At 37.5% G+C, this 27679-nt stretch overlaps 1 protein-coding gene across 1 annotated transcript in view; it reads left to right on the top strand.

Annotated features, from left to right (window-relative positions):
• Tcs3 (Probable tRNA N6-adenosine threonylcarbamoyltransferase Tcs3) overlaps positions 1-27679 on the top strand; it is a 142813-nt gene continuing 115134 nt past the window's right edge. Inside the window, exons 1-3 of the mRNA XM_090398354.1 lie at positions 1-61; positions 6253-6392; positions 19099-19218. Coding sequence (XP_090254480.1) covers positions 45-61; positions 6253-6392; positions 19099-19218 — 277 coding nt within the window. The 5' untranslated portion in view covers positions 1-44. The remainder of the gene's footprint in view (positions 62-6252; positions 6393-19098; positions 19219-27679) is intronic.

The raw sequence follows: 27679 nt of genomic DNA, 5'->3' as shown, positions 1-27679 counted from the left end.
TAATACTGGCGTGGTGTTTGTTCTATGTGTGATTGGTTGTGTCCATGTTTGATTTGATTAAGTATGTAAAGTAGTTGGAGTTATTTGACTATGAATAATATGTTGCTTTATGCTATTCTTAGTCAAGTCACATTTCTTGTTTTGATCTCTTATTGCATTGTTTGTTCATTATAATTTCAGACATTATTCAACCAGCGATACGGCCTTTTTTTCTCTCTCGATTTACTGAAATTCGTTGGGAAACAAATGTGGTTCCATTCAAGCAAATTACAGTAAATCGTTACAAAATTCTGGATAGGGGAAAATAGACATAATAAAAACCATCATTCCAGTATTATGAGCATCCTGTTCTAAAAATTTGTTGTTATGATGCCTCAAAAATATAAATGGCATAAGTTCATTATGATAGACACGTGTTTGAAAACCATTGCGTGATACGAAGATTTCAAAATTTCTAGGGTAATGATCTAGACTGCATTACTACCAGGATATTTCTAAATAAAGCGAGATATTTCTGTCATAGAGGGGTGTGTTTTGTGTGACTGGAATAGATTGCCTTTTGAAGATGAGTGTAGATGTGTGAATGAATTCAAGAAAAGGTATGGGTGATATATGACCTTGATGATCAGGGCCTCGATGAGGCCCTGCCTCCCTTGAGGTCTTTCGTAATAATAATAATATTATAATTCATATAATCATGCCTGTAAGGTTTCATTAGGATTTAAATGAAAAGCTACATGCTGGTTGTGCTGTGACATTCCACAGGTAAGGGATTGTAATATATTAGGTGTCATGCTTTTTGGAATTTAGAAAAAAGGGACATTTTTTGTAAATTGATACCCTTTCGTCAAAAGGACTCTATAAAACAACTGTTAATGTCCTTAGCCTTGGGCCACAACTTGTCAATAGTACCTCGTGAAGTTCTATTCCCCCCCTTCCCCCATTCTATGAAAAATCTCTTCCATGTCAACCTGATAACAACTCCTGAATCTTGCCTTTTTTTTAATTTTTTTAATTTTTTTTTATGTTAGGCCCATATACAGGAGGTTGTATATGGGTGATGGGTTGTGAAAGGAGAAACTTGTTTACATTTGATTTGAACGCCTGTATATTGTATTCCTTGGGAAATACGTCAGGGGGATGACTGTTTCACAGTACTGCAGTAGCAGAGATGAACGAGAAGGAGAAGAAACTTGTTTTGTGGGTTTCGAGGTGTACTGTAGAAGGATGTTGGGGGGGGGGGCAGCTGTACATGTTCCAATGGGCTTAGTACAGGGTGGGGGAATTATTGATGCTGTTTCAGATGAACCTTTCCCATGAAAGTATTTATAGAATATACAGATTGCAGAGACCAAGCATCTATGTGAAAGTGGGGGAGTGAGTTGGTGAGGGATGGGCGCCATTCATTAGTCTAATTGCTCTCCTCTGTATTGAGTCAAGCATTTTGAGGGAGCTTTTTGGAGCCCCACTCCCGATGGGAGAGCAGCTGAGGGGGTTTTTGACTTGTATAGTGTTAACAGCTGTTTAGAGGTGAAGTAGCTTCTTGAGTGAAAGAGAAAACCTAGTTTTTTGGAGGCTGAGGATGCAATGGTTATGATGTGTTTAGGCTAGGAGAGGCTTGATGTCAAGATAATTCCGAGAAGAGAAATTTCGTCTTGTCTGTGAATTTGAGTGTTATTGAAAACAATGCTGGGGGAAAATAGTTCTTTTTTTGTGAGAAATAAGACAGAACTGGGTTTTACCAGCATTGACGTTGACAAGGTTGTCTGATCCCCATCGGAGGATGGCTTGGAGGTCGGAATTGAGGGCAGTGGTGGTTGATGTTCTGTGGGTTGAAGTGAGTTGTGTAGAGTAGGGTTTGTCAAATGAAATGGAGGAATGTAGTGTGCAGTCATCTGCAAAACTGTGTATTAGGTTAGAAGTCAACTGAAGTAGGTCATTGATATATAGAAGGAAGAGGGTCGGTGAGAGAACAGCCTTGAGGGACCCTGGCATTAGTGGATGGTGAGAGGATAGAGAGCCATCTACCATCACACACAGTGTGCATACAGACAAGAAACTGGCAATCCATCTGCAGAAGTCGTGAGGCAATCCAAATGATGGGAGTTTGGTTAGTAAGCCTTTGTGCCAGACTTGATCAAAGGCTTTGGAGATATCAAGTGCAACTACTTGGGATTCGCCGAATTTCTCCATAGCGTTTGTCCAGTGATGGGTGATGTATGAGAGTAGATCTCCTGTTGAACAGCTTTGGCAACATCCGTATTGGTGGTTGCTTAATAGCTGGGTATCTTCAAGGTAGATTAGGAGTTGAGAGTTGATAATTTTCTCCATTACTTTAGATAGGACTGAAGTGAAACTGGCCTATATTCAACCCATTCCTTTTTAGGAATGGGTTGAATATAGGCCAGTTTCCAGGTTTTGGGATATATATACCAGTGGGGTAAGAGAGTGTGTACAGGTGACATAGGATAGGAGTCAGTTCAGATGCACAGCCCTTCAGGATAATTGGAGGAATTCCGTCTGGGCCAGGAGACTTTTTTGTGTCTCATTTAGACAGCAGGTTTGTGATGTCTTTTTGGCAAAAGGATATAGGGGGCATTGTATGTTGGGCAGTTGGAATGACTGGAGGGCATTTGCCATTGACAGTTATGTGTGCATTGGAGGCAAAGTGTGATGCCAGGAGGTTAGCTTTTTCTATGGGTGATGTTGCAAATGAGCCATCTAGGTATGATAGAGGTGGGAATATTGTAGGGCAAAAGTTACGGCCAATTGCCTTGGCAAGGGACAAAAGGCACGGCTGCCGTTTGGACAGGCTGCAAGCTTCCTGCTTTTTGCCTGTTCAAAATCTGTTTTGGAAGTATTGATATTTTTCTTGCATTTGTTTCGGGCTTCAGTGTAGGCATTGAATAAGGATGGGGTTCTTGATTTGAGCCAGTTGTGGTATGCCTGATTTTTCATTTGTACAGCCTTGGCACATTTTTTGGAGAACCAGGGTTTAGTTAGGGGACGGCAGGTCTGAGTAGTGTGGGGAATATATGCTTTCATGCCAGCGAGGATCACTTTGGGTGATGTGTTCGGTGTATATGTCTGGACTGGAAGACCGGAAACAGTAGTCTAATCATGGGAATGAAGCATAGTAGTCTTGGAGACTGTCCCATTTGGCACTATTATAATTCCAAACTACTCTGGTGTGGGAGTAACTGTGTAGGCATTGTTGCATGGGGGAGGAAATGAGCATTAAGTTGTGGTCAGAATTACCCAGGGGGGCTTACTACATTCACTGCATATTTGGAGGGGGGTCATTAGTAAGGAAGAGATCTAGAGTATTTGGGGGAGTGGTTTGAGTTATCTGATATTCTGGTTGGTTTTTGAACAATTTGTGTGAGGTCATTAGTGACTGCAAATGTTTCAGTATCTCTGCCTGCAGGATCTGTATGACTGGAAGAGGAAAGCCAATCGGTGTTATGGACATTGAAATCACTCGGGAGGATGATTTCGCTGTTTGGGGAGTGGGACTGAAGAAAATCAACTTTTAAGGAGAGGAAATGAAAGAGCTCCGAGTGATTGGTGATATTAGGAGTGTCTGGACCCTTTCTAACATATCGCCACCATGAAAACCCGGTGACCAAATCTGTGCACAATAATCCATATGAGGCCTGATAAAGGCCTTATACAATGGCATCATAACCTCTTTATTTCTGCATTTCAGGGTCCTCCGCATCGTTGCCGTTATCTAATGTGATGTCTTCACAGCTTGCCCCTGAATTTCAGGTCCTTGTCCACTACCATTCTGAGATCTTTCATCTACTCTACCTCCTTTAAAGTTTTCCTACCAAGTATATACAGGGTGTCCCAAAATTCACGCAAGAAGTAATTTTGATAGAAAACACAGGTTTTTAATTAAAAATTGTAATTTCTTATTGATTCATAGAGTATACAGTATAGGGTTATGCATGGAATAACATATTGGGTAAATGGCCTCCACCGCTTTGTTAGCACATATGCACTCTTTTGTCAAAATTTTCCATGACCGTTTTGCATAAATGTGGCTGAATTTCGTTGATTCAGTGCTCAATTTCCTCCTTCAAGGGGTGGGTGGTTGTGGGCTTGTTGGCATAAACCTTAGACTTCAAAAAACCCCAAAGAAAAAAGTCCAACGCCATTAAGTCACATGATCTGGGCGGCCAATTCTGATCGCCAAAACGGGAAATTACACGATCAGGAAATGACTCATGCAGTAATTGAATTGTTTCTCGGGCTGTATGGCATGTGGCACCGTCTTGTTGAAACCACATGTCGTCCACATCCATATCTTGCAATTTAGGCACAAAAAACTGGATTATCATTGCGCGATAGCGAGCACCATTAACTGTTATTGCCTTACCAGCCGCATTTTCGAAGAAGAATGGGCCGATGATGCCGCCAGCCCAAAATCCGCACCAAACAGTGACACGTTGCGGATGCATTTGTTTCTCAACAATCACTCGTGGATTTTCTGAATCCCAAATGCGACAATTTTATCGATTAACGAAGCCATCAAGATGAAAATGAGCCTCATCACTGAAGATGATTTTGTTCGAAAAATAAGCATCCACTTGTTGTTGTTGTTAAATAATCCATTCAATGAACTCTCTTCGCTGTGTGTGGTCATTTTTAATAACCATGAACTGTCAGCTGTCACGCTGTCTTTTTTTTCTCGTTGGCAACACTTTACCGCACAAATGGCGCTAAATTTAAATCTTGCATGAATTTTGGGACACCCTGTACTTTGCATCCCATTGCTGTTTACTAAATTTCAAACCTTACACTTTGCATCATTGAACTGACAGTTCAATCTACCTACCTATTGCAGTATATTCAAGTCCTCCTGTAAGGCCCATAACTTCTGCATGAGATGTATTCGTCATTTTTCTGATGAATATGTCTCATGCACACACATGGCTCTGAACAAAATCATGCAAATTCAGTTCACTAAACAAGGATGTCTTGGCTGCCATTGTTCTACCTTGCATTGGAACCATATTGACGGTATCAAATTTAAACAAATATAAAAGGTTTACTTAAAACTAAATAACTTAGTCCAACCCATACCCATATAAAACAAAATGTACAGTGAATTAACTTATTATTATTAACTAAATTATGACTTGTCTTTCACCAATGCTAATAACCAACAACTTATACTATGCACCACCTCGTGATGACTACTCCCAAGTCTCACTTAGTTGGCAAGAAGAATATTGTCAAAAATGAGGCAGAAAGCACCATGGTCATTCTAAGACAGGATTATATTTTGGTAGTATATGAGGTCGTATTGTCCTCATCCCACTTGAGAATGACAAGAAGATCAGTGCTTTTGTCATTAGTTAAAGAAGATTTTGAAGCTTGAATTACCTGAACACTGTAAGGATTTGAAAATGAAAAAGAAGAGTGGAGAGTACTGTCATCAGTAAAACTGTGAATAGGATGGATATCAGGGAGAGATCATTGATGTGTAGGTAAGAGCACTGCTCCCGCCTCCCCACGGAGTATATTCAACAATAACTGCACAATTTGATGAAAGGAAGCACCTGTAATGAACAACTAGAGAGGAAGCTGGCAAACCATTAATAAAGGGAAAGAAGAATACCATAAGGAATACCATGAAGCCAGATTTGATCAAACAGTGATCTAGTTTTTGATCCTTAAGCTACCCAGTAATAATGATAGTAATAAGAAGAATATGAGTAGAAAGAAGGGAGTCATCAACAAAACTAATTTCAGGTGGTGATAGAATATCTTTTGTATATGAGAAAAACAATAGGAGATATAAGAGAGCCTGTGATAGTATCTGCATGCTAATGCAGATAAATTTGAAGAGTAAACATTATCCACTTTTCATGCAACAAATGACCAAAGAGAAAGCACCCCCAATTACAGAGACTGAAAGCAGACCATAAGATGGCAGTTTGTTGATCAGCCAAATGTAAGGTTTTTTTCAGGCCATAATAATAAATAGAAAATATCAAAAAATATTGAACTAATAAAAAAAAAACTTTAGCTCAACCACAGCACTATAGGTTTACTACCTTTCGTTGGTAGGAATTGTTTAAAAATAAATAAATAAATTGTGCAAGAAGTGAGATTTTGCATTTGTTGTGAGCTTTGTTAATAAATAGGTAAAACTTATTACAATTTTAGGTGAATTTTTTTTTTTTTTTGATCCAGAAACTCTTGGTTGTAATTGATGTACTTTTGTTTATTATCTTTAAGGCAAAAAGATTCCTCTCCCAGGAATATGACTGTAGCAATAGGATTTGAAGGAAGTGCCAACAAACTAGGAGTAGGAATTATGAAAAATGGCAAGGTTTTAGCTAATCCAAGGGTGACATATATTACCCCACCAGGAGAAGGTAAAGTATTCACTATTTTCTCTCCCTTCTCTGGCATATCATTTAATCTAGAAACTTAAAACATATACTAGTACAGTAGCCTCCCCTTATCTGTGGGAGATATGTGCAAGACCCCCAGTGGATGCTTGAAACTGCAGTTAATACCAAACCCTATGTAATATACTATGTTTTTTCCAATATATACATGCCTATGATAAAGTTTAATTTATAAATTAGGCATAGTGAGAGATTAACAACAATAACTACTAATAAAGTGGAGCAATTATAACAATATACGAGGTGTGTTAGTAGAGGATTTGACAAAATCATACCAACCTGGTGCGACTATAAAGGACGTAACTGCGTCTATTAGAGAGCAAAAGGAAAGGGTGAAAGAAATGATTGTTGTGGCAGGTACGAATGATTTGAAAGGAGATAAAATGGAAATGATAGAAGACCTGAATGAATTGTTTGAGGTAGCAAAAGAAAAGAGTGAGAGAGTTAGAATGATTAGTCTTTTGCCACGGTATGACAGTGAAATGTTTAAAAGGAGGGCTATAATTGCAAATGACTTTATGCGTGGGTTATGTATGACGAGTGGTGTGGAATTTGTGGATGTGTGGAGTGAGTTTGATGGGCGAAAGGATCTATATAAGATGGATGGCTTGCATTTGAATGGTTATGGTGTAAGAAGACTTGAGAAAGTGTTGCTGAATGTAGTGGATGTGCAAATTCAGGGAAACTAGATTTGTTAGGGGGGGGGGGGGGAGTAGAGATACAGTCCTTATGGAGGCAGTTGAATGTAAGAATGAATATAATATGCCAGAGCAAATAAGGACAACAAATCTGAGTGGGATAGTTAATATAAGGCATCAAGGTAGGATTGGGGTTAATGGGGGTCTTAAATTCATGTACACTAATACTAGGAGTATTAGGAACAAGAAGGAAGAGTTTTTGGCCATGGTTGGCACTTCCAGACCACAGGTTATAGGTATTAGTGAAACATGGCTGACTGTAGATGATATAACTAGTGGGATTGAATGTGATGGGTATAGTGTGTTCAGGAATGACAGAGAGAATAAAATGGGGGGAGGAGTATTGTTGATGATAGCTGATGAGCTACAGCCAAGGAGAATAGAAGTTGAATTACAGGATAGAGAAAAGAGCACATTTGAGGCCATTTGGTGTGAGATTGTGGCTAGCAGAACTAAATATACAATTGGGTGCTGCTATAGACCAGCTGATGGAAAAGATGGTGGTGACAGTATGCACAAGCAAATAGAAGAAATGGGTGGAAGGAGGGTGATTATTATGGGAGATTTCAACTATGGTCGCATTGATTGGAGTGAGGAGAGGACACACGGGAGGAAGGAACTGGATTTTATGCGACAGCATGTAATGGAAAATACTAGGGGTCAGAGAGTGCTTGACATAGTAATTACATCTGAGGATTTGGCTGTAACAAATATGACCACATTGCCACCAATCGGTGAGAGTGATCATAGGGTCTTAACTTGGGAGGTGGCTAAAGGTGTAGAATTTTCAATTAAGACAGGGTACATGTGGAATTATCGGGCTGGAAAGTATGACAAGCTTAGGAGTTTGATTGGTTCAGTGCCATGGCATGTACAACTGCAAGGACTAGAAGTTGATAGTGCATGGGAGGCAGTTAAGAAGTGTTTGCATGAAGCAATGGCTGAATGTATACCTAGAGTCCGAATAATAAATCAAGTAGGAGTTAAATGGATGAATAACACCATTAAGCTTGAGTTGCAAAAAAAGAAACAACTATGGAGGGAATTTAAGGAGAAGGGTGACCGGCAGGCACATGAACGGTATAAAGCGCAGGCCAGAAGGGTGACGAGTGTGGTAAGAAAAGCAAAAAAGGATTACGAAAGAACATTGGCCATGCAGGCTAAAGAGAATCCTAAACAGTTTTTTAGATATGTAGCAAGTAAAAGGAAAAATGTACATGGCAGATTGATTTTAAAGAATGCCGATGGTAGGGAGGTAACTGAATCAGTTGAGATAGTTGAGTTACTGAGTGAGCACTTTGCAAAAGTATATCATCCAGGTGGTGACATTGCAGAAACGAATAAACCAGTAGATTATACGGGAATTGTGGTTAATGAAGTGGAGGTGAGTAGTCTATTGCATAACCTCAATGTCAATACATCTGTGGGATTGGATGGTATACCAGCTCGTGTTGTACGAGAAGCAGCTAAAGAATTGTCAGTACCCTTGACCATTTTGTTTAATTTGAGTCTCGGGTCTGGGTTAGTCCCGAGCGGGTGGAAAGAGGGGAAAATAGTTCCACTGCATAAAGGTGGTTCCAAGACTGCTGTTGTAAATTACCGACCGATTAGCATATCAGGAATCATTGTCAAGGTCTTAGAGAAAATAGTCAAGAGGAAAATACAAGATTGGATAGAAGAAAATGGGATACTGTATCGGGGACAGCATGGTTTTGTGAAGGGTAGGTCATGCCTCAGTAACTTGCTCACGTATTATAACACAGTGACGGCTGAACTGGATAAGGGTAATGGGTTTACGGTGATTCTACTGGACCTTGCCAAGGCCTTTGACAGGATTCCACATGGAATTCTAATCAGTAAATTGCAGCATATGGGAATGGACATAGGGTTGGTGAGATGGATAGGAGGGTGGTTGACGGAGAGATATCAGAGAGTGGTTTACTCGGGAGTAGAGTCCACAAGACGGCCTGTGGCTAGTGGTGTGCCACAAGGATCTGTTCTTGGACCACTGCTGTTTAATTTGTTCATAAATGATATAGGAAATGATCTGAGAGGAACAGTTCATTTGTTTGCATATGATGCGAAGTTGGGTAGGGCAATAGTGAATGCAGATGACGTCAAAATTTTGCAGGATGATTTGGATAGATTGGAGGTCTGGGCTAAGGAGAATGGATGTCAATTTAATGTGGCAAAATGTAAGGTTATGCATTTTGGGGTGAAAAGATTGGCGGCAGTTTACTGCATTGGTGGAACCGTGCTCCAGGAAATTGATGAGGCACGAGATTTAGGAGTGTTGGTAGATAAGGAATTGAAATTTAGGGGACACATTGCAAAAGTGACCAAAACAGCTCATCAAATCACTTGGTTGCTGAAGAATACATTGACAAGCAGAGACAAGCAGGTTATTGTTCCTCTGTATCGAGCCTTGATAAGACCCCATCTAGACTACTGTGCTCAGATTTGGTCACCTAGGTTTCTTCTTGATGGGGAGGAGGTGGAGAGGATCCAGAGGCGAGTGACCAAGATGATAGCAGGTCTGTGGAATGAACCATATGAGAACAGGTTGAGGATTTGTGGGTTGCAAAAATTGGTTGATAGGCAGAGGAGGGGAGATATGATTGAGACATTCAAATTACTGAAGGGTTTCTATAAAATTAATTCAGAAGATATTTTTGAGAACAGGGCTGGTTGTGGGAGGACTAGGGGACATCCATGGAAACTGGGCAAAAGTGTGGTTAGTAAAGGTGTTAGAGCTGGGTTCTTTACTTTTAGAGTAGTGAATGAGTGGAATGCGCTCCCTGAATCTGTGGTGGATGCTGTGACAGTGAATGAGTTTAAGGCGAGGTATGATAGATACTGTATGAATGTCAAATAGTTGTGATGAATATGATTTGGGGCCTCCCTCGATGAGTCTAATGACTCCCTGGAGTTGCCCATAATAATAGTAATAGTAATACTGTAATAAAAGTTATGCGGATGTAAATGAAATCTTAGCAACTTCAGCATACAATTTTTTTTTCTTCATTTCCTTATGAAGTTGAGAACTTTCATCTTTTCTCTTAAAGGAAGTACTTTATGGCTTCTCTTTGACTTGTCCGAATTGCCAGCATCACTACTCTTGTGCCTTGGGATCATTATTAAATATAATAAGGGTTTCATGCAGTGGTGAGCTATGGAAATTTTAACAAAGGGCTTGCATCGTCAAGCAAAAAAAAAAAAAAAGCTGCATTTCACACAAAAACTTTTATTAATACAGCTTGTGTACAAATTCCAATCAAAAAGTATGAGAGGAGAATCAACCTCTAAAGGCTATCATTTTTTAACAAATATTTCATGATCTAAACATGAAATATTTGCACACAATCAACTGTGTTAATTTATCTTACATAAGAAAAACATTTTTTAACTATCAAAATATAATAAGAATGAAAATCTTTTATAATCTTTTATAAAACATCTGATTAGCTGTGTACTAAACCCATTGGAACACGTACAGCCACCTCCCAACAACCCTTCACAGTACACCTTGAAACCCACAGAACAAGTTTCTTTTCCTCCTCCTTCATCCCTGTTACTGCTGTACTGTGGAATAGTCTTCCCCCCCCTGATGTATTTCCCAAGGAATACAATATACAGACTTTTAAATCGAATGTTAACAAGTTCCTCCTTTCCCATCTCACTACCCATATACGGTACTAAAGTACTATAGGTTGACCAGCCAACCTCTCGTATATATGGGGCCAACATTAAAAAAAAAAAAAAAAAAAAAGCAACTGGTTTTACCATATGATTGGCCACCAGAAGGGAAAAGCACTTATTTTATTTCAAAACTTAGGCACAAGAGGAGTTGAAACAATAATTCCAAATAATCTATACACTGCCGAATAGACTAATTTTTGTTAGGTTACCATATGAGTTTGTCACTTAATATGTTTAAAAAAAAATTCTTTTTTTTTTTTGAAAAAATAAAAAAGTAAACAAGAAGAATAAGGACTCGCAAATTTGAGAAAAAATTTTACAAAGGGATCGTGCAAGCCCCTTATAGCTCACCACTGGTTACATGAAAACAATTGCTGCATTACCGTAACAGTCGATCTGATAACTGGGACAGCTACTAAGGGACAGGTAGCATATACAGTACAGTGTGGCTATGCTGACAAAGGGATGATTCACATCCCAGGCAGGATGGTGTGAGAGAGTTCATTATGCTACTCAGAACAGTGCACAATTTAAAACTTATGAATTGTTTATTTCTGGAATTTTCCATTTAATATTTTCAAACCAGGGTTGAAAATATTAAATGGGTAACTGAAACTGTGGAAGGCAAACCCACAGATAAGGAGAAATACTGTATTATCATTAATAGTTGTGACTTATAAGCCTTAAAATAAAATATTCTGAGAAAAGGATCCAGTTTCTCTGTGATGATGATTGAAATAGATAATTCATTGTGATCACCAAACCACTCTTTACATATCATATTAATGTCATTGATTTGACATGTCTATTTCACTGGTAATGCTACAGTACTCCATAACTGTTTCAAAGATTGTACTCCATTTTTACTGTGCGTTAAACAAGTAGACAATTTACACAATACAGTATGTGATTAGTTTTCTGAGAAATATAGAGTTTGGGGGAGAGAGTTCTTAGAATTAAATTTTCTGTTTTGAGTGGAGACATTCTTGTCTCTGCTTCTAGTATGTCAACCATACTGGAAGCAGAGAAGCTTCTTTGCATGTCAACCAACTTCAAGTATCAAGAAGTTTATATGTTTGGTGTTGAATGGTGTCACTACTCCCTTTTCCTTGATTGTTATTGCCTGAATATAGCATCCTATAGTTATTATATAGTAGGATCTCACCTGTCCTGTTTATGTTGTAATTGTCTTAGGAACACCAACTATGTCCATCTGATACTTTTCCAGTTCTTCTGCAAGTGCAATTCCTTTTCATTAATACTTCTTGTATGAATGACTCCTATCTTCAGTTCTCTGACTTCAGTTCTTTCTTCTTCTTCTAGATTCTTGCTAATCTTTTAATCTCTTTATTTTGTTGGAAATTACCAGGATAAAATGATTCAATAAGACATTTTGAAGCTTTATGCAATATCTGCACGTGTACTTGATGTGCCTAAGCCCATATTGATCTATCATTTATCTGAAATTCCAAACAACAATCCTTCGATTAACTGACCTTTGCATGTCAACCAACTTCTCTGTAGAGCACCATGTTGTAGTATAGGGTGATCAAAATTAAAGTATTCTGTTCAAGTCCTTGTGGAGCATCATCCAGTCATCCACATGCTGTGAAACTTCTCAGGAATATATTATGCGCCATGCGGAAGTAATAGCTGAGAGAAAAAAAAAGCAATTCCAGAATTCACCACCATGGGACATTATAAACGCCAAATGCATTGAATTTGCTTATCATGCAACTCAGCAGGTGCCAGGAGGGTATAAAAAGATAGAAACAGGATTTTCCCCTTTATTCTGGTTGTTAATACCATCCACATTGATGGCACTAACCTTGTTCCAGTGTGCTTTATTCATGAAGCTGTACTGCCTAAACAATTGCAGTACTGTTGCTGTACTCCACGGATTACTGCCTGAACAAATGTCAGCAAGGTCCACTAAATCCATGTGCTCTGCAACAAATGATTAGTCATTTTGAAGAAACAGGATCGTTGGACTTTAGACCTGGTAGATGTCACAAACCAGTCAGTTCACTACAAGTGAATGAAGTTGCTACTGCCATTGTAGAGCAGGCCATGAATAATAGTGTTGGTTCCTGCAGTGCATGTGCTGTATCAAGACACACGGATGTGCCTTACACAGCTGTCTGGAATATTCTATAGAAGATTCTGAATTTCTATGTAGATATTCAAGATGACCCTGACATAGGATTTGCACCCACAGGACTGAAAGTTGACTGACATTCACTTTAATCTTTCTTGCTCAAGTGGATCTGGATGCATGGCCATGGATGATTTTATGGGGGGATATGAAGCTCACTTTCACCTGAATGGAGCTGAATAGCTAGAATTGCTGGGTATTGGCTATGCAAAAATCCGTATGCAATCCAACAATTCCTTTGCATTCACTCAGGGTTACTGCCTGGTGCAGGTTTAGAGCTTTTTTTATAATTGGACCATTCTTCTTTGAGGACATTCACTAGTCGGGTTCTATGACCTGCTCAGTTACTGCCAAGAGGTATCGCGATATGATAAAAATTTCTTGTGCCACAGCTACAGCAGCACTTGTGCATGGATTCAATCGTTTTTATATAGGATGGGGCCCCTCCACACATAGGTTGATTGGTACAGAGGTTCTTCGAGAAGGAAGTCAGCGTGACCAGCCATGCATTTCACACTGCATGGCCACTTCGTTCACATGATATGACCCCTTCTGGTTCTGGGAATTTCTCAAAGATAGAGTTTATCGGGATCATCCTGATAACTTGTCAGTACTGAAAGACAGCATAACGCAGCATGTGCTATCAGTAATCATCAGTAATGACCAGCTGCGTTCTGCTATTGAACACACTGTGCAATGGATGCAGTTTGTGACATACCAGGAAGGGCAGCATGTTGACACAGCACAGCCTATGAATGCATAATATAAATGAATAAAAATGTGTTATTTATGCTTCTGTCATTTTTCTCCTTACACACAGAGAAAAATTACTACATCTACATTCAATATATCATACAGCATCCCCAGCAGTGAATTTTGGAACTACTTTTTTTTCTTTCTTCTCAAATATCGCTTCGGCATGATGCACAATGTATTTCTGCAAATTTTTGCAGCATTTGGATCACTGGGTGGTACTCCACGAGGCATTAAACAGGTATACCTTAATTTTCACCACCCTGTATTTGACTACAATACTGTTGTGATTGTTGTCCCAATATTCTATGCTGCCATAAGTCATTGAACTTGTGCAAACATAAACAAAATGTCTTTGTTTACATAGTAATTGTTTCAGTGTTTCATGGAAGACTTTTTAACTAATTTCTGGTAGAAAGTGGATATTGTGTCTGCCTTTTTCTTAATGAGTTCTACTAATTTTGAGGTAATTTTGGATGCACCGTAATTCTCTGTTCCAGTTCACTCCAGATGTTATTTCAGGTTCATGTTTGGTTCTGTGCTAGCCAATGCATTGTTCCTGTTATTTTCTTCTAGTCATACATTTACAATCATTACTTTGTGATGTGGAGCATTATTATTATTATTTTGGTAACCTCCATGGAATCAACAGACTCATCATGGAAGGCTCACTCAACCAGTAACATGTCTATCATAATGAACTTGGAAGTTATTTACACTCTCTGCATTCACAGTGCATTCCAGCAATGCAGTCTACACACCAACAACTCTCACACCCTTCTTTACCACATCTTTATACAACTTCCAGGGATAGCTTCTCATTTTTCCTGATTAATCTGATAGAATCCCTTAATTAATGTGAGGGTCTCCATCATATCTCCTCTCCTCTCTTTTCCTCCTATCCATCAAACTCTGTAATCCACATTCCCTCAAACACTCTTAATAACCACACTCCAGAGTCCTGATATCACTTTGGTCATTTGTCTTTGGATCCTATCTAGTGTTTCCACATGACAGTGAAAACCAAGCAAACAAATCTGAGCACAATAGTCCATGCGGGATCGAACCAATGCCTTATATAGAGCATTATTATTGTGCAGAATCATGCATATGAAGACATTTAGGGAACGTGGTCTTCAAAGTGTGAGGAATATAGATGGAGAAAGGAGATACGAGGTCTGACACACACACACACACACACACACGCACACACACACAAAAAAATGACACTGCACCTGTATTTCTTTTTATTTAACAAATTGAGAAAATCAACTACGATCTCCTTCAAAATAGTTCCCCTCTGAGTTAACACACAGCTAGTTACGATGCTGCCAACGTTCAAAGCAGTTCTGCAGATCATTTCCTGAAAGGCTGTTGAGGATCTTTGTCGTTTTTGCTTTCACATCTCCCAACAAAAAATGGGTTCCTTTGAGCACCGACTTGATCTTTGGGAAGAGGTAGAAGTCGCAGGAGCTAGGTCTGGTGAATATGGTGGGTGCTAAAAATTGCTTCACAGACAAAGCATTGTGAACTGGTGCGTTTTCTTGGTGTAAAATGCAACCATTTCTCCACAATTCTGGTCCTTTTCCTTCTCACGCGGTCACACAATTTCATCAAGACTTCAAGATTATTCTGCTTATTTACCATCTGTCCACTAGGAACCTACTGTGCCATTACAATACCCTGGATATCAAAGAAAACAATGAATGTGGGCTTGAATTTTGAATGACTCATGCATGCTTTTTTCAGTCTTGGAGATGTTACTGACTTCCACTGCATTGATTGTTGCTTGATTTCTGGATCATACGTAAAAATCCACGCTTCATCACATGTAATTACTGAATTCGACAAATCTGGTTCATCCTTAATGCATTGTAAAAGGTTTAAACACAGTTCCTTGTGATGTTCTTTTTGTTCATTTGACAACATTTTTGGAACCATTTTTGCACAAATCTTTTTTCATGTTTTTCTTCCTTTTTTTCAATTAAAATCTGTTGAACACTTTCCTTGTCCAAATGAACTTTCTCAGCTACAGCTCAAACACCCAACCTATCTTTTTGAATCACATCTCACACTTTTTTTAATGTTGTCATCAGTAACTGCTGTGCATGGGCAGCCTGTGCAATTATCATCTTTCGCACTTTCTCTGCCTTCTGAAAATTGTTTGTGCCATTCAAAATGCTTGTATGAGACATGCACTCTTCACTGTAAGCCTCAGTCAATAATTGAAAAGTTTTTTCCATTGCAGATTTCTTCAGTTTCACAAGAAACTTGATGTTAACTCGCTGTTCACTCTTGCACTCCAATATTTTCCAGCCGAGAGTAAGAAAACGTCTATATTTGAACATGGTTCCACTCATACTGAGTAAAGTGATGGAGTTGAGCTTTGTCTCACGGTGACAGGTTAGAACATGCTCTATAACCAACTCTTTGTCTCTCCTCTCCCACTCTCCATTTCCAAGCTATAGGGTTAGTCACATTTTTTTTGTGTCGGACCTTGTATGTTAGAAATGTACAAGTTAATAAGGAGATTTTACAGGTGTGATTTTTTAGCTTATGGACAGTGGAGGTAGAACTCAAGGTTATCCCTGGAAGCTGACTAGACCTGTGGGGAATGGGCTATTTTTAAATGTTGTGTGTGTGTGTGTGTATGTGCATGCGCACGCCTTTGGTAAATGTGTTCAAGGAAAAATATGATAAAAGTTAAGTGTCTAAATGGATTCTCATTCAAAGATCCCTAGAACTGCTTGGAGGTACATTCATAATAATAATGTTTCTTGTTAGCAAATATTTACCTGTTACAATTCTTTTATAAAACTACATGGTATGCGATGTATTTCTCTGTCATGGAAACTTATGGGATTGTTTGTTTCAGTTTCAATGGCGGCCAGGCCGGTGAAAATGTTAAGTGGGGGTGCTGCAAAAAAAAAAAAAAAAAAAAAAAAAAACTTTTTTTTTTCCCTAATCAGTAATGAATTTATTAATAAATAAATTTGCATATTAAATAGAATGGGAGAAGAAAGATTAGCAAAACAAGTGTTCTCTGCCAGGTTGGCAGGAAAACGACCCAGAGGAAGACCAAGATATAGGTGGATTGATACGGTACAAAGTGCCTTAGATGATAGAAATATAAGATCTGATAATGTTGGAGTCTTGACAAGTAACAGACTGATTTGGAGGAAAATTGTAGATAGGAAGTTAGTAATGATGTAATTTTTTCATGTAGTACTGTCATATCCTGTACACCCCTTGAGGGTACATGACAGGAATTTGATGATGATGATGATAAATTTGCATATTAAAAATTGCTTCATTAAAAATATTTCATCCTCACCACGAACAAACACCAATAATAAAAGTTTTGTATCAATAGCAATGACAAGCGCATACGAATATCGGCGTTAGATCACAGTGCATTTCTTTCGTGTAATGATAATTGAAAAAATATAATTCTTTTCATATTTTCAATTTGTGACACTCATCATAATTCAGCCTTGTATCTATAATAAATAAATAATTATATGTTATTTTAACAAAATAAAATAAGATTTACAAAAAATAGTTCACGCTCACGCACCAATAATAAACGTTTCATATCTCACAGAAATAATGCGCATAAGCATACTAAAGATACACTGCTGTTTGGGTAGTGTGGGAATGATGTAACATGCATTGACAAGCGCGAACGAATATCGGCGTTAGATTGCAGTGCATTTGTTTTGTAATCTAAAGTGTTAATCGAACAATTCCAATTATTAACTATTCAATCAATGTCAAAACATAAGCTGTAACCTATTTAAATTATATCTATTTGGTCATAAAATACTTAAAAAATGAGACTTTTTGTGGTTATGAGACCATTGGTACTTTATTAATATAATCCTGCCTACTAGTTTCACTAGCGACTGTCTGTCTAGCTTTGTCAAGGCTGAACAGTACACACAAAAAAATATGAGAGAATACAGAAACGTTGCTAACTGTTAGGCAGCTAAGTTTGAAACTATGCGTAACAATGCGTGCATGTGTTGAGAAGCTTCAGTCGGTATCATGGATATGTGTTGTATGCACACGTATTGTTGAAGCTTCTCAACACATGTGTACGCATTGTCACGCATAGTTTCAAACTTAGCTGCCTAACAGTTAGCAACGTTTCTGTATTCTCTCATATTTTTTTGTGTGTACTGTTCAGCCTTGACAAAGCTAGACAGTTGCTAGCGAAACTAGCAGGCAGGATTATATTAATGAAGTACTGATGGTCTCATAACCACAAAAAGTCTCGTTTATAAGCTGTAACCTTTAACATGTTGTAAGCATTGTTATTATTTATAAACACAAACAAAATTTTATTTTTTCATTTTTTCCTTGGGGGTGCTTCAGTGTCGCAGTGCTTATGTATGGGCCACCACTGTTCAGTTTGCACCTCAAAATATTGATTCCATAGATTTGATGGTGAGATGAGATAGCTATCATTTCCAAGGAACATTGGCTTCTTTTAGTCAGTATTTTAGACTTGCCTGGTTGTACTCATGCTCACTGTCACTTTTATACTTCTGATCAGCTGCCAGCTGTGGTAACTACTGTAACTACATATACTACTCATCGTGAGAGGCTCATCATTATTTTGAAAAATTTCTTTTCCTCAAATGATGTCTAACTATCATTCTCATCTAAAATGCTTTTAACTCTTTCCCTGTACTTATTACTCAACCTAGAAGATTAAAATGTCTTTTGAGCAAACTGCTGATCTTCTTTATAGGCCATATATCATATTGCATAGTTGGATCAATTTTCCTGCAGTTTGAAGGGTGTGTAATGACTTTCTTTTTTCTTTTTTTTTTTAAGATATTGTAAATGCAGTATGTCATTTTTCCTAGATTTGATGCACATTTTTCTAAATATGCATCAAATCTAAGAAAAAGAATATACTGCATTTACAATATCTTAAAAAATGTCATAACACACACTTTAAACTGCAGAAAAATGAATCCAGTTTTCTAACTTTATAACTTTTATAAAGTATAAAGCATTTTGTAACTTTAAATTTTGTAGGAAGCACTTCCTTATTGAAGTAGTTGAGCACTGAATCTATTTTTTAGGGTAAACATTTCCTTCATATAACAATAATCTTTATTTTTAAAAATGACAGTCTCAGAGTGCTTAATTTTCAGTATCTGTAGTCCCTATTATTAATATTATTATTATTATTTCATTTTGCTTAATGAAAAAGAAAGCAATTATACATCATTATGTTGTTATTCATGATTTGCTCACTTTATTTGGAATTTTGCTCTATTAAATGGATGGGAATGAGAAAAAGAGCCTTTGAATATTATGTTTAGAATAAGATTGTGATTCACTTCTATAGGTTTTCAACCTGGAGATACAGCAAGGCATCACCAAACTCATGTACTTGATGTTTTACAGAAGGCCCTAGATATTGCAGGAATCACTTCATCTGAGATAGACGTTGTGTGTTATACAAAAGGTAAATATTATTGCTATTATTATTGTTATTATTATTATTTTATTCACATAATTGATACACTGTCAAAACAAGATATCATTTAAACAATAATTTGACTGGTGATACAGAACAATTCAGATTCTACCCAAGAATCTAAGAATAGTCCATCAGGTAGTGTTGTAAAACATGGACTGTTCCACATAATGCTGTTTTTTGTAGGTCATATGGGATCGCTTCGTTGATGTTTAAGTGCTGTAAATAGTTGGATAGCTTTTTTGAAGTTGCACCAATAACTGTTGGGATGACTTTGGTGTGTTTAAGCCACAGCCGACCAACTTTGATCGCCAGATCTCGATATTTAGTAATTTTTTCCAGTTCTTTGTTTATAATGTTGTTATTACTGGGTACTGCAATATCAATAATCCAAATTGTTGATGTTCGTTAATTGTGATGTCAGGTCTATTGTGTTCCAAATGCTGATCAGTTTGTATTCTAAAGTGCCAGAAAATTTTTGCTGTTTCATTTTCCAATACTGTCTCTATTTTATCTGCCACCAGTAAGTAGAAAAGCCTTTTTTTTTTTTTTTGCATACATGCCAATGAATTATTTTGCCCACTTGATCATGGCAGTATTTACAGTCAGTTTGAGCTATCTTGCTGCAGGCACTGATCAAATGTCCTACAGTCTTATCTTTCTGATTGCATAATCTGCATTTGCTGTTATTATTGATGTTCAAAATTTTTGCTTTCACTGCATTAGTTTGTAATGACTGTTCTTGAACTGCTAAAATAAATCCTTCTGTTTCTTTTTTAATATATCCATATTGTAGCCATTGCCATGTTTTGTTCATGTCAGTTTTGTCCTCAGTATCTCGAAGAAATTGGCCATGCAAGGTTTATTTTTCCAGCACACATATTGGTTATTTTGTTGTTCCTTTTTGTAATAGGATTTGTTGCCTTTAGAAAGCCCTCTTGTGTAATTGCTTGAAGCATTGGCTCAGAGCTATTGTCAATGTAACTTCTTAAACTAATTTCTTCTTCTTCCACAGTCTGTCTCACTTGCAGCAAACCCCATTTACTTATTCTCCTTGCTAGGTACAACCGGTCAACATCACTTTGTGAATGTAATACATGATGCATAGTCAGTTGTTATTATTATAATATGGACATCTTCATGGAGTCAGAAGACTCACTGTGAGAGACAGCACTAACCTTTATATACACAATACTTAATAATATCTCTTCTTAAATTCATTCACTGTCAGGGCACTCAACTAACTCTTGTAATCCATGCCACTCATTCACCGCTCTCAAAGCAAAAAATCAAATCTGCACACCTTCCAATTTCCACGGGTATCTCCTGGAAGTTGTGAAAGAACCCCCACACACATTCAACCTTCCTCATAGGGAGCATTTCACACACCTGTCACTGACTTGATCACACCTTTGAATTCTCTCCACTACCTCCTGATTCCCAAGAAACCTCAATAACCAAATTTGTGCCCAGGAGTCAGGATTCAGCTTAATCTTGACTCAGCATAGTCTTATAAAGAGAGATAATAACCTCTTATCTTTACTTGTTAGTGTGTTTTTACAACTTTTGCAATATGTCCTCTGAACTTTATTTTCCTGTTTATCTAGGAGACTATCCATGCAGAAGAAAAATTATGCTCTGAGATGGCAGAGGAAAGGTGTGTCTCATGAAAAAAAGAAATAAAAGCCCTTGACATGACTCATAGTAACAGAAAGGCATGGAATTTTATCAACAGAATTAGGAAGGATTTCACTAAGCATATGAGCATCCACAGATAACATCTAATCAAATTGTTCACCATTTGCTGCTGAATGGAAAATTTCCTAAAAAAACACTCAAAAAATAAGATAAAATCCCAAGTGAGGGACAAAATATGATTAACTCAGATTTCACTCAATGATGCCATAAATCTATTAAAACCTAGAAAATCTGCAGGCCTTGAAGATATCTGTAATGAACAAATTAAACATTTTGGATCCAGGACTAAAGAGTGGGTATTAAACCTATGCAGCACTTGCCTTAGAACCCTAAGGATACCAACTATCTGGAGGTATGCTAAAGTGGTGGCCTTTCTGAAACCTTTCTCCAACCAAAGCAAAAAATTACAGACCTATATCACTACTCAGCAACCCCTTTAAACTCTATGAACAATTAATTTTGAATAGGCTACAACCCTTAATCGAACCCCATCTTATTGCTGAGCAGGCTGGTTTTAGACCAGGCAAATCCTGTACATATTCTCAACCTCATTCAATATATAGAAAATAGTTATGAGCAAAAACTAGCCACAGGAGCAGTCTTCGTAAACTTAATTGCAGCATACAATACTTAAACCATCTGACACTCAGAAATATATGGAATAACTAGAGACTATCACCTTGTCCTCCTGATTCGATCACTCTTGGAAAACAGATGCTTTTTTGTGGACCTGGGGGGGGGAGGGTTGAATAGCCACTGGCATCCTCCAAAAAATGGCCTCCCCAGGGAAGTATGTTATCACCATTACTTTTCAACATCTATGTCAATGATCTCCCCGTCTTTCCAGGAACTAGAAATTTTATCTATGCTGATGACCTTGCCATAACTACTCTATCACTTGCCTTAAATAGTCTAACCACGTATTATAGAAGTAATCAATTAAAACCAAACCCCCTTGAAAACTTAGAACTGGCCTTTTCCACCTTAACAATAAGGAAGCCAAAAGGAAGCCAACAGATTTCATTGGAAGGCTCTAATATAAAACAGTCCTTGAACCCAGTGTACCTCAGTGTGATTCTTGATCACACTCTTTCTTATAAATGAAAGAGTTTGAGAACAGGAATCAAACCTTGGAGATTCAGTGGCAAACTCTGAAGAAAACATTGATTGATTCTGCCAGAGAGGCATGTGGTGAGGTTATCTGTAAGGATAAAAAAATCAGAACTCCCTGGTGGACAGAGGAAGTCAAAGAGACAGTGAAGGAAAAGAAGAAAGCATGTCAAAAGTTCCTGGCAAATAAGTCAGCTTTTACTCTTACAGAATACAGAGACAAATGTAAGAAAGCTAAACAGTGTGTAAAACTAGCTAAACAAAAGTCATGGGAGGACTTTGGCAAGAATATAGAAAATAAATATCAAGAAGGTGGCAAAATATTCTGGAGGTTGTTGAACAAGCTTAGGAATGGAGGAAAGAGTGCTGTAAAAGGAGTTAGAGATGATAAAGGTGACATGAAAACAGGAGAAAAAGATATCCTTGAAGTATGGAGTAATTACTTTGAAAAACTGCTAAATGAAACAAGCAGTGATGACAGCACAGTGATAAAAAACACTGACCAGGCATGTAGTCAGGAATACATATCCATACTTGAAGTAGAAAAAGCCATCAAAGGCTTGAAATGTGGAAAGGCAGCAGGAGTAGATGATATTCGACCAGAAATGCTGAAGTATGGTGGTATAAAAGTCTTACAGTGGCTGCATTGCATGGTTCAGAAAGCCTGGACAGAGGGACGAATTCCCGATGATTGGAGTAGAGCTCTCATAGTACCCATATATAAAAAGGGAAATAAAACTGAATGTGAGAATTACAGAGGTATTTCCTTATTGAGTGTTCCTGGCAAGATCTATGCCAGTATACTTGAGAAACGGTTGAGAAGAATTGTGGAAGAAAAGCTTGGTGAAGAACAAGCTGGATTCAGGCCAAATAGAGGCTGTCAGGATCAGATCTTCACTTTACGACAAATAGTCGAGAAAGCATGGGAATATAACAAAGATCTGTATTTAAGTTTTGTCGATTTGGAAAAGGCATATGACAAGGTGCCAAGAGAGAAGCTATTCAATACGCTGCAGTTATATGGTGTCAATGGGGCATTATATTAAGCAATGCTTAGTCTTTATTTGAGTTGTAAGTCAGCAGTTAGAATTGAAGGAAGTACAGGAAGATGGTTTAATGTTAAATCTGGTGTGAGACAAGGATGTACATTATCCCCTCTGTTATTCATTATCTATATGGATCACGTTATGAAGGAAAGTGGTATTAAACCTGATATCAAAATTGGAGATGTTAATGTCAGCTCTTTGCTTTATGCGGATGATGTTATACTTCTAAATAAAACCGCTACAAGTCTGCAAGATTCTCTGACTAAATCGAATAGCTGTTGTAATAATAAGCAATAAAAAGACAAAGGCAATGAAAATAGGTAGAATCATTGAAAATGTCACTGTGTTGTGAATGGAGAACCTGTGGAACAAGTAAAACATTTCTGCTACTTAGGCACAATTTTTACTGAAGATGGTAAATTAAATATAGAAATAGACAACAGAATCAGCAAAGCTGGTATGGTGGGAAGTCAATTGAATAAATTCATATGGAATAAGAAAGAAATTAGTCGGAACACTAAATTAGCTGTATACAAGACAGTGTTCAAACCAGTTTTAACTTATGGATCTGAGAGCTGGGTCAGAAGTAAAACACTTGACCAAAGACTAGAGACCGCAGATATGAGAGTGAGTCCTGAGAAAGATTAGAGGCGTGAACAGATGGCATCAATGGCAATATCATATTAAAAAATGAGGATATTAGGAAAGAACTTGACATTGTCAGCATCCAGGAATGCGTTAGCAGAGCTAATCTCAGGTGGTATGGTCACTTAAATAGAATGGGAGAGGAAAGATTATCAAAACAAGTGTTCTTTGCCAGGTTTGCAGGAAAACGACCCAGAGGAAGACCAAGATATAGGTGGATTGATACGGTACAAAGTGCCTTAGACGATAGAAATATAAGATCTGATAATGTTGGAGTCTTGACAAGTAACAGACTGATTTGGAGGAAAATTGTAGATAGGAAGTTAATAATGATGTAATTTTTTCATGTAGTACTGTCATATCCTGTACACCCCTTGAGGGTATATGGCAGGAATTTGATGATGATGATGACTCTTTCTTATAAAACACACATAGAAAAACAAAGGCTAATGTTAATGCAAGAAACAATATACAGATATCCCTTGCTTAATGCGAAATTTGATTAACACGGCAAAATTAATTGCGACAATCCTTTTATATACATGGCAAGAATTTTAATTAACGTGCTTTTAAATTTACTGTATTGTAAAGCCCATGTACATGGGCGTCAAAGCCTATTTTCTTAAAAAGACATTCCCAAAGGCAGTAGAAACAACAATGGGAGGACATGCGATTAGTCTCCAAGAATTTTTTCCAAAATTCTTATAGCCTAAACACGCAATTGAAAACATTCATGATTTGTGGGAGCAAGTGTCTTCTAGCTGCATGAGAGCTATTCAGAAAGACCTTTTGCAGAATGTGCTAATGACTTCGGTGGTTTTCAAAATCCTGTGAACAATGTGGTTGAAGAAATTGTTGCATCAAGAAATTGTTGCATCAACACCATCAAGAATTTGATGGTGTTGATGCAGATGATGTTAAAGAATTATTGGATTCAAATTCAAAAGATTTCAGTGACAACGATCTTCTTGAAATTGAACAACAACGCACGTATGAGGGACAACGAACAACTGGAATGTGAAGATAAGGTTCCAAAGGAGATAACAATCAAAGAACTGGATGGAATATTTCACAGTTTAGAATCGCTTAGGCAGCAAGTAATGGATATGGATCCAAATGTTAATCGAAGAATGCTTGTTTACCGAGTTCTAGAGAGTCATTTTGCTTGTTATCATAGGATTTATGCTGATAGGAAAAAAATAAACTGTTCAAATGACTCTTGATACATTTTTTGATAAAAAATTGCAATAACTAATGTAGGTTCAAGCATTTATTAAACATTCACTTTCCATTCATTTTTTATCTTTCCTAAAAGAGTACCATATGAAACAAATTATTAATACAGTAATCAATCATGGACGAATTGTAATTTTTACTATTGATTATTATATTTGATTAATGTGATTTTGATATACGTGGTAACATCGAGGGATTAATTAATCGCGTTAATCAAGGGATACCTGTACTAAGAAAGCTTGCTTCCTCCAAATGGGATGCAGACCCTAGCACACTGAGATCTTCTGCATTGGCCCTCTGCATATTCTTCTACTGAATATGCTTGCCCTGTGTGGGTCAGATCCTGCCATGCTGAAAAACTTGACCCAGCATTGAATGAAAGCCGCCGTTTAATTACAGAATGCCTGAAACCAACACCATTAAGAGACCAGAGTATACCTTAGCTGGTATTGCACCTCCTTCAATTCGAAGATCTGCATTCTCTGCTGACGAAAAAGCAGACAAATGAATGCCACTCACTATTTGGCCAGTACCCTAAAGACTAAGATCCCAACATAGCTTTCTCGCAAACATTGAACTACCTAAAAAACCCCTCCAGAGACAAGACTTCAACAATAATTTGCACTAAACCTGGAGAACAATGCTGGTATTCCAACAGCTGAGCATCTTTCATATGGTGCCCACTTGGACTGGAATACTTGGAAAAGCCTCAACAGACCACGAACAATAGGACACTGCAAACATAACCTCATCAAATGAGGGCTACCTCACTGGACCAGATAATTGTGAGTGTGCTACAAACCAGTCCATGAACACCTTCTTTCTTGCCCCTTTCTTCAATCACCTTGCACAAAAGAGGACCGTATATCCTGCACAGAAAGAGCAGTTGATTGCACAAAATACTGGAGGAACATCTGACCTTATTTATTGTATATAACTTATGGATAGTTTCATTTTCCTTCATATTTTGCTTATTATTCCCTGTATAATTTACCAATTAAATTGAAGCTGTTGTCATTTGCAGTATATGTAAATTGTTGTAAATAATATTGTACCGATTACACTACTATACCACTTGTGCTTGGATATGAAATAAATAAATTGCCCCCAACTCATCGGAAGAACTTTGATAAGGGTAAAGAAAATTAATATCAGGAAGGGAGCAAAATATTATGGAGGCTATTGAAAAAGCTTAGAAATGGAAGCAAAAGTGCTGTAAAAGGAATGAGAGAAGATAAACTTGACATGAAAACCGAAGATAAAGATATTCTAGGTGTCTGGAGTAATTAGCTTGAAGGATTACTAAATGAAATAAGCAGTGTCAGCACAGTGATAGAAAACTCTCAACAGGAATGCAGTCAGGAATACATATCCATACTTGAAGTAGAAAAAGTCATCAAAAATCTGAAATGTGGAAAGGTAGCCGGAGTAAATGATATTCAACCAGAAATGCTCAAATATGGAGGTATAAAAGTTTTATGTTGGCATAATTCAGAAGACCTGGTCAGAGGGTGGAATTCCAGATGATTAGAGCAGTGCTCATAGTTGTTATGTGCCATCCAATCGTTTTCGAATCTGGTGATCCTGTGAACAAAGGCTCTCCATTCCACTCAGCCTCTTGTTCTTTCTTTCAGTAATTGTAAGTTCAGGTTGATAAGTTCTTTTATATTGTCCATCCAACTCTTTTGTGGTCTTCCTCTTCTTCTCATTCCCTCAGTCTTCCCCAACATAACTGGCTTTTCCTATGATTCAGACCAAAGTACATCAAAGCTGTCATAGTACCATCTATAAAAAGGGTTGTAAAACTGAATGTGAGAATTACAGAGGTATTTTCCTGCCGAGTGATCCTGGTAAGATTTATGCAAGTATACCTGAGAAACAGCTAAGAAAAATTGTGGAAGGAAGCTTTGTGAAAAACAAGCTGGATTCAGGCCAAATAGAGATTGTCAGGATCAGATTTTCACTTTAAGACAAATAGTTGAGAAATCTTGTGAATATAACAAGGATTTGTATTTGTTGATCTGGAAAAAGCATATGACAAGGTGCCAAGAGGAGAGCTTTTCAAAATGCTCCAGTTATATAGTGTAAATGAGATATTATATCAAGCAATGCATAGTCTCTATTTAAGCTGTAAGTCAACTGAAGGAGGTACAGGAAGATTGTGTGATGTAAAATCAGGTGTGCAACAAGAGTGCACATCATCTCCACTATTATTATCTGTATGGATCATGAAAGAAAGTGGTATTAAACCTGATATCAAAATTGGTGATGTTAATCTCAAATTTTTACTTTATGCAGATGTTATACTTCTGAATAAATCCAATACAAGTCTGCAAGATTACCTGACTAAATTGAATAACTGTTGTAATAAATTCGGTATTTTATTTTATTTATTTCGTGTGTAAACTACAGAAAATGTAAGCGCATACATATAAATGATTAAATGCATACATTTAAAGAAATAGACATTAAAAGAATTGGGATTAAAAGCATACATTAAAAGACAAAAATGCCACTTGCATGAAATATTAAGTAAAAACATAAAATGTCAAATTTCACTCATCCAGTGACTAATATACTTTAAATATGTTTCATTACACTGCATTAAATCTTCTCGGGTACATATATCATTAATGTCTATTAAGCAGCATTGCAGAAGATGATCCATGGTTTGTGTTTCACCACATGAGCAGCTGTCATTGTCTGTGTAGCCG

Source organism: Typopeltis vanoorti, chromosome 9, assembly GCF_054136105.1.
Source record: "Typopeltis vanoorti isolate ZY-2024b chromosome 9, IOZ_Tvanoo_1.0, whole genome shotgun sequence".
NCBI lineage: Eukaryota > Metazoa > Arthropoda > Arachnida > Uropygi > Thelyphonidae > Typopeltis > Typopeltis vanoorti.
Note: the sequence above shows the minus strand (reverse complement) of the source record. Positions and strands in the feature narration are given on the sequence as shown.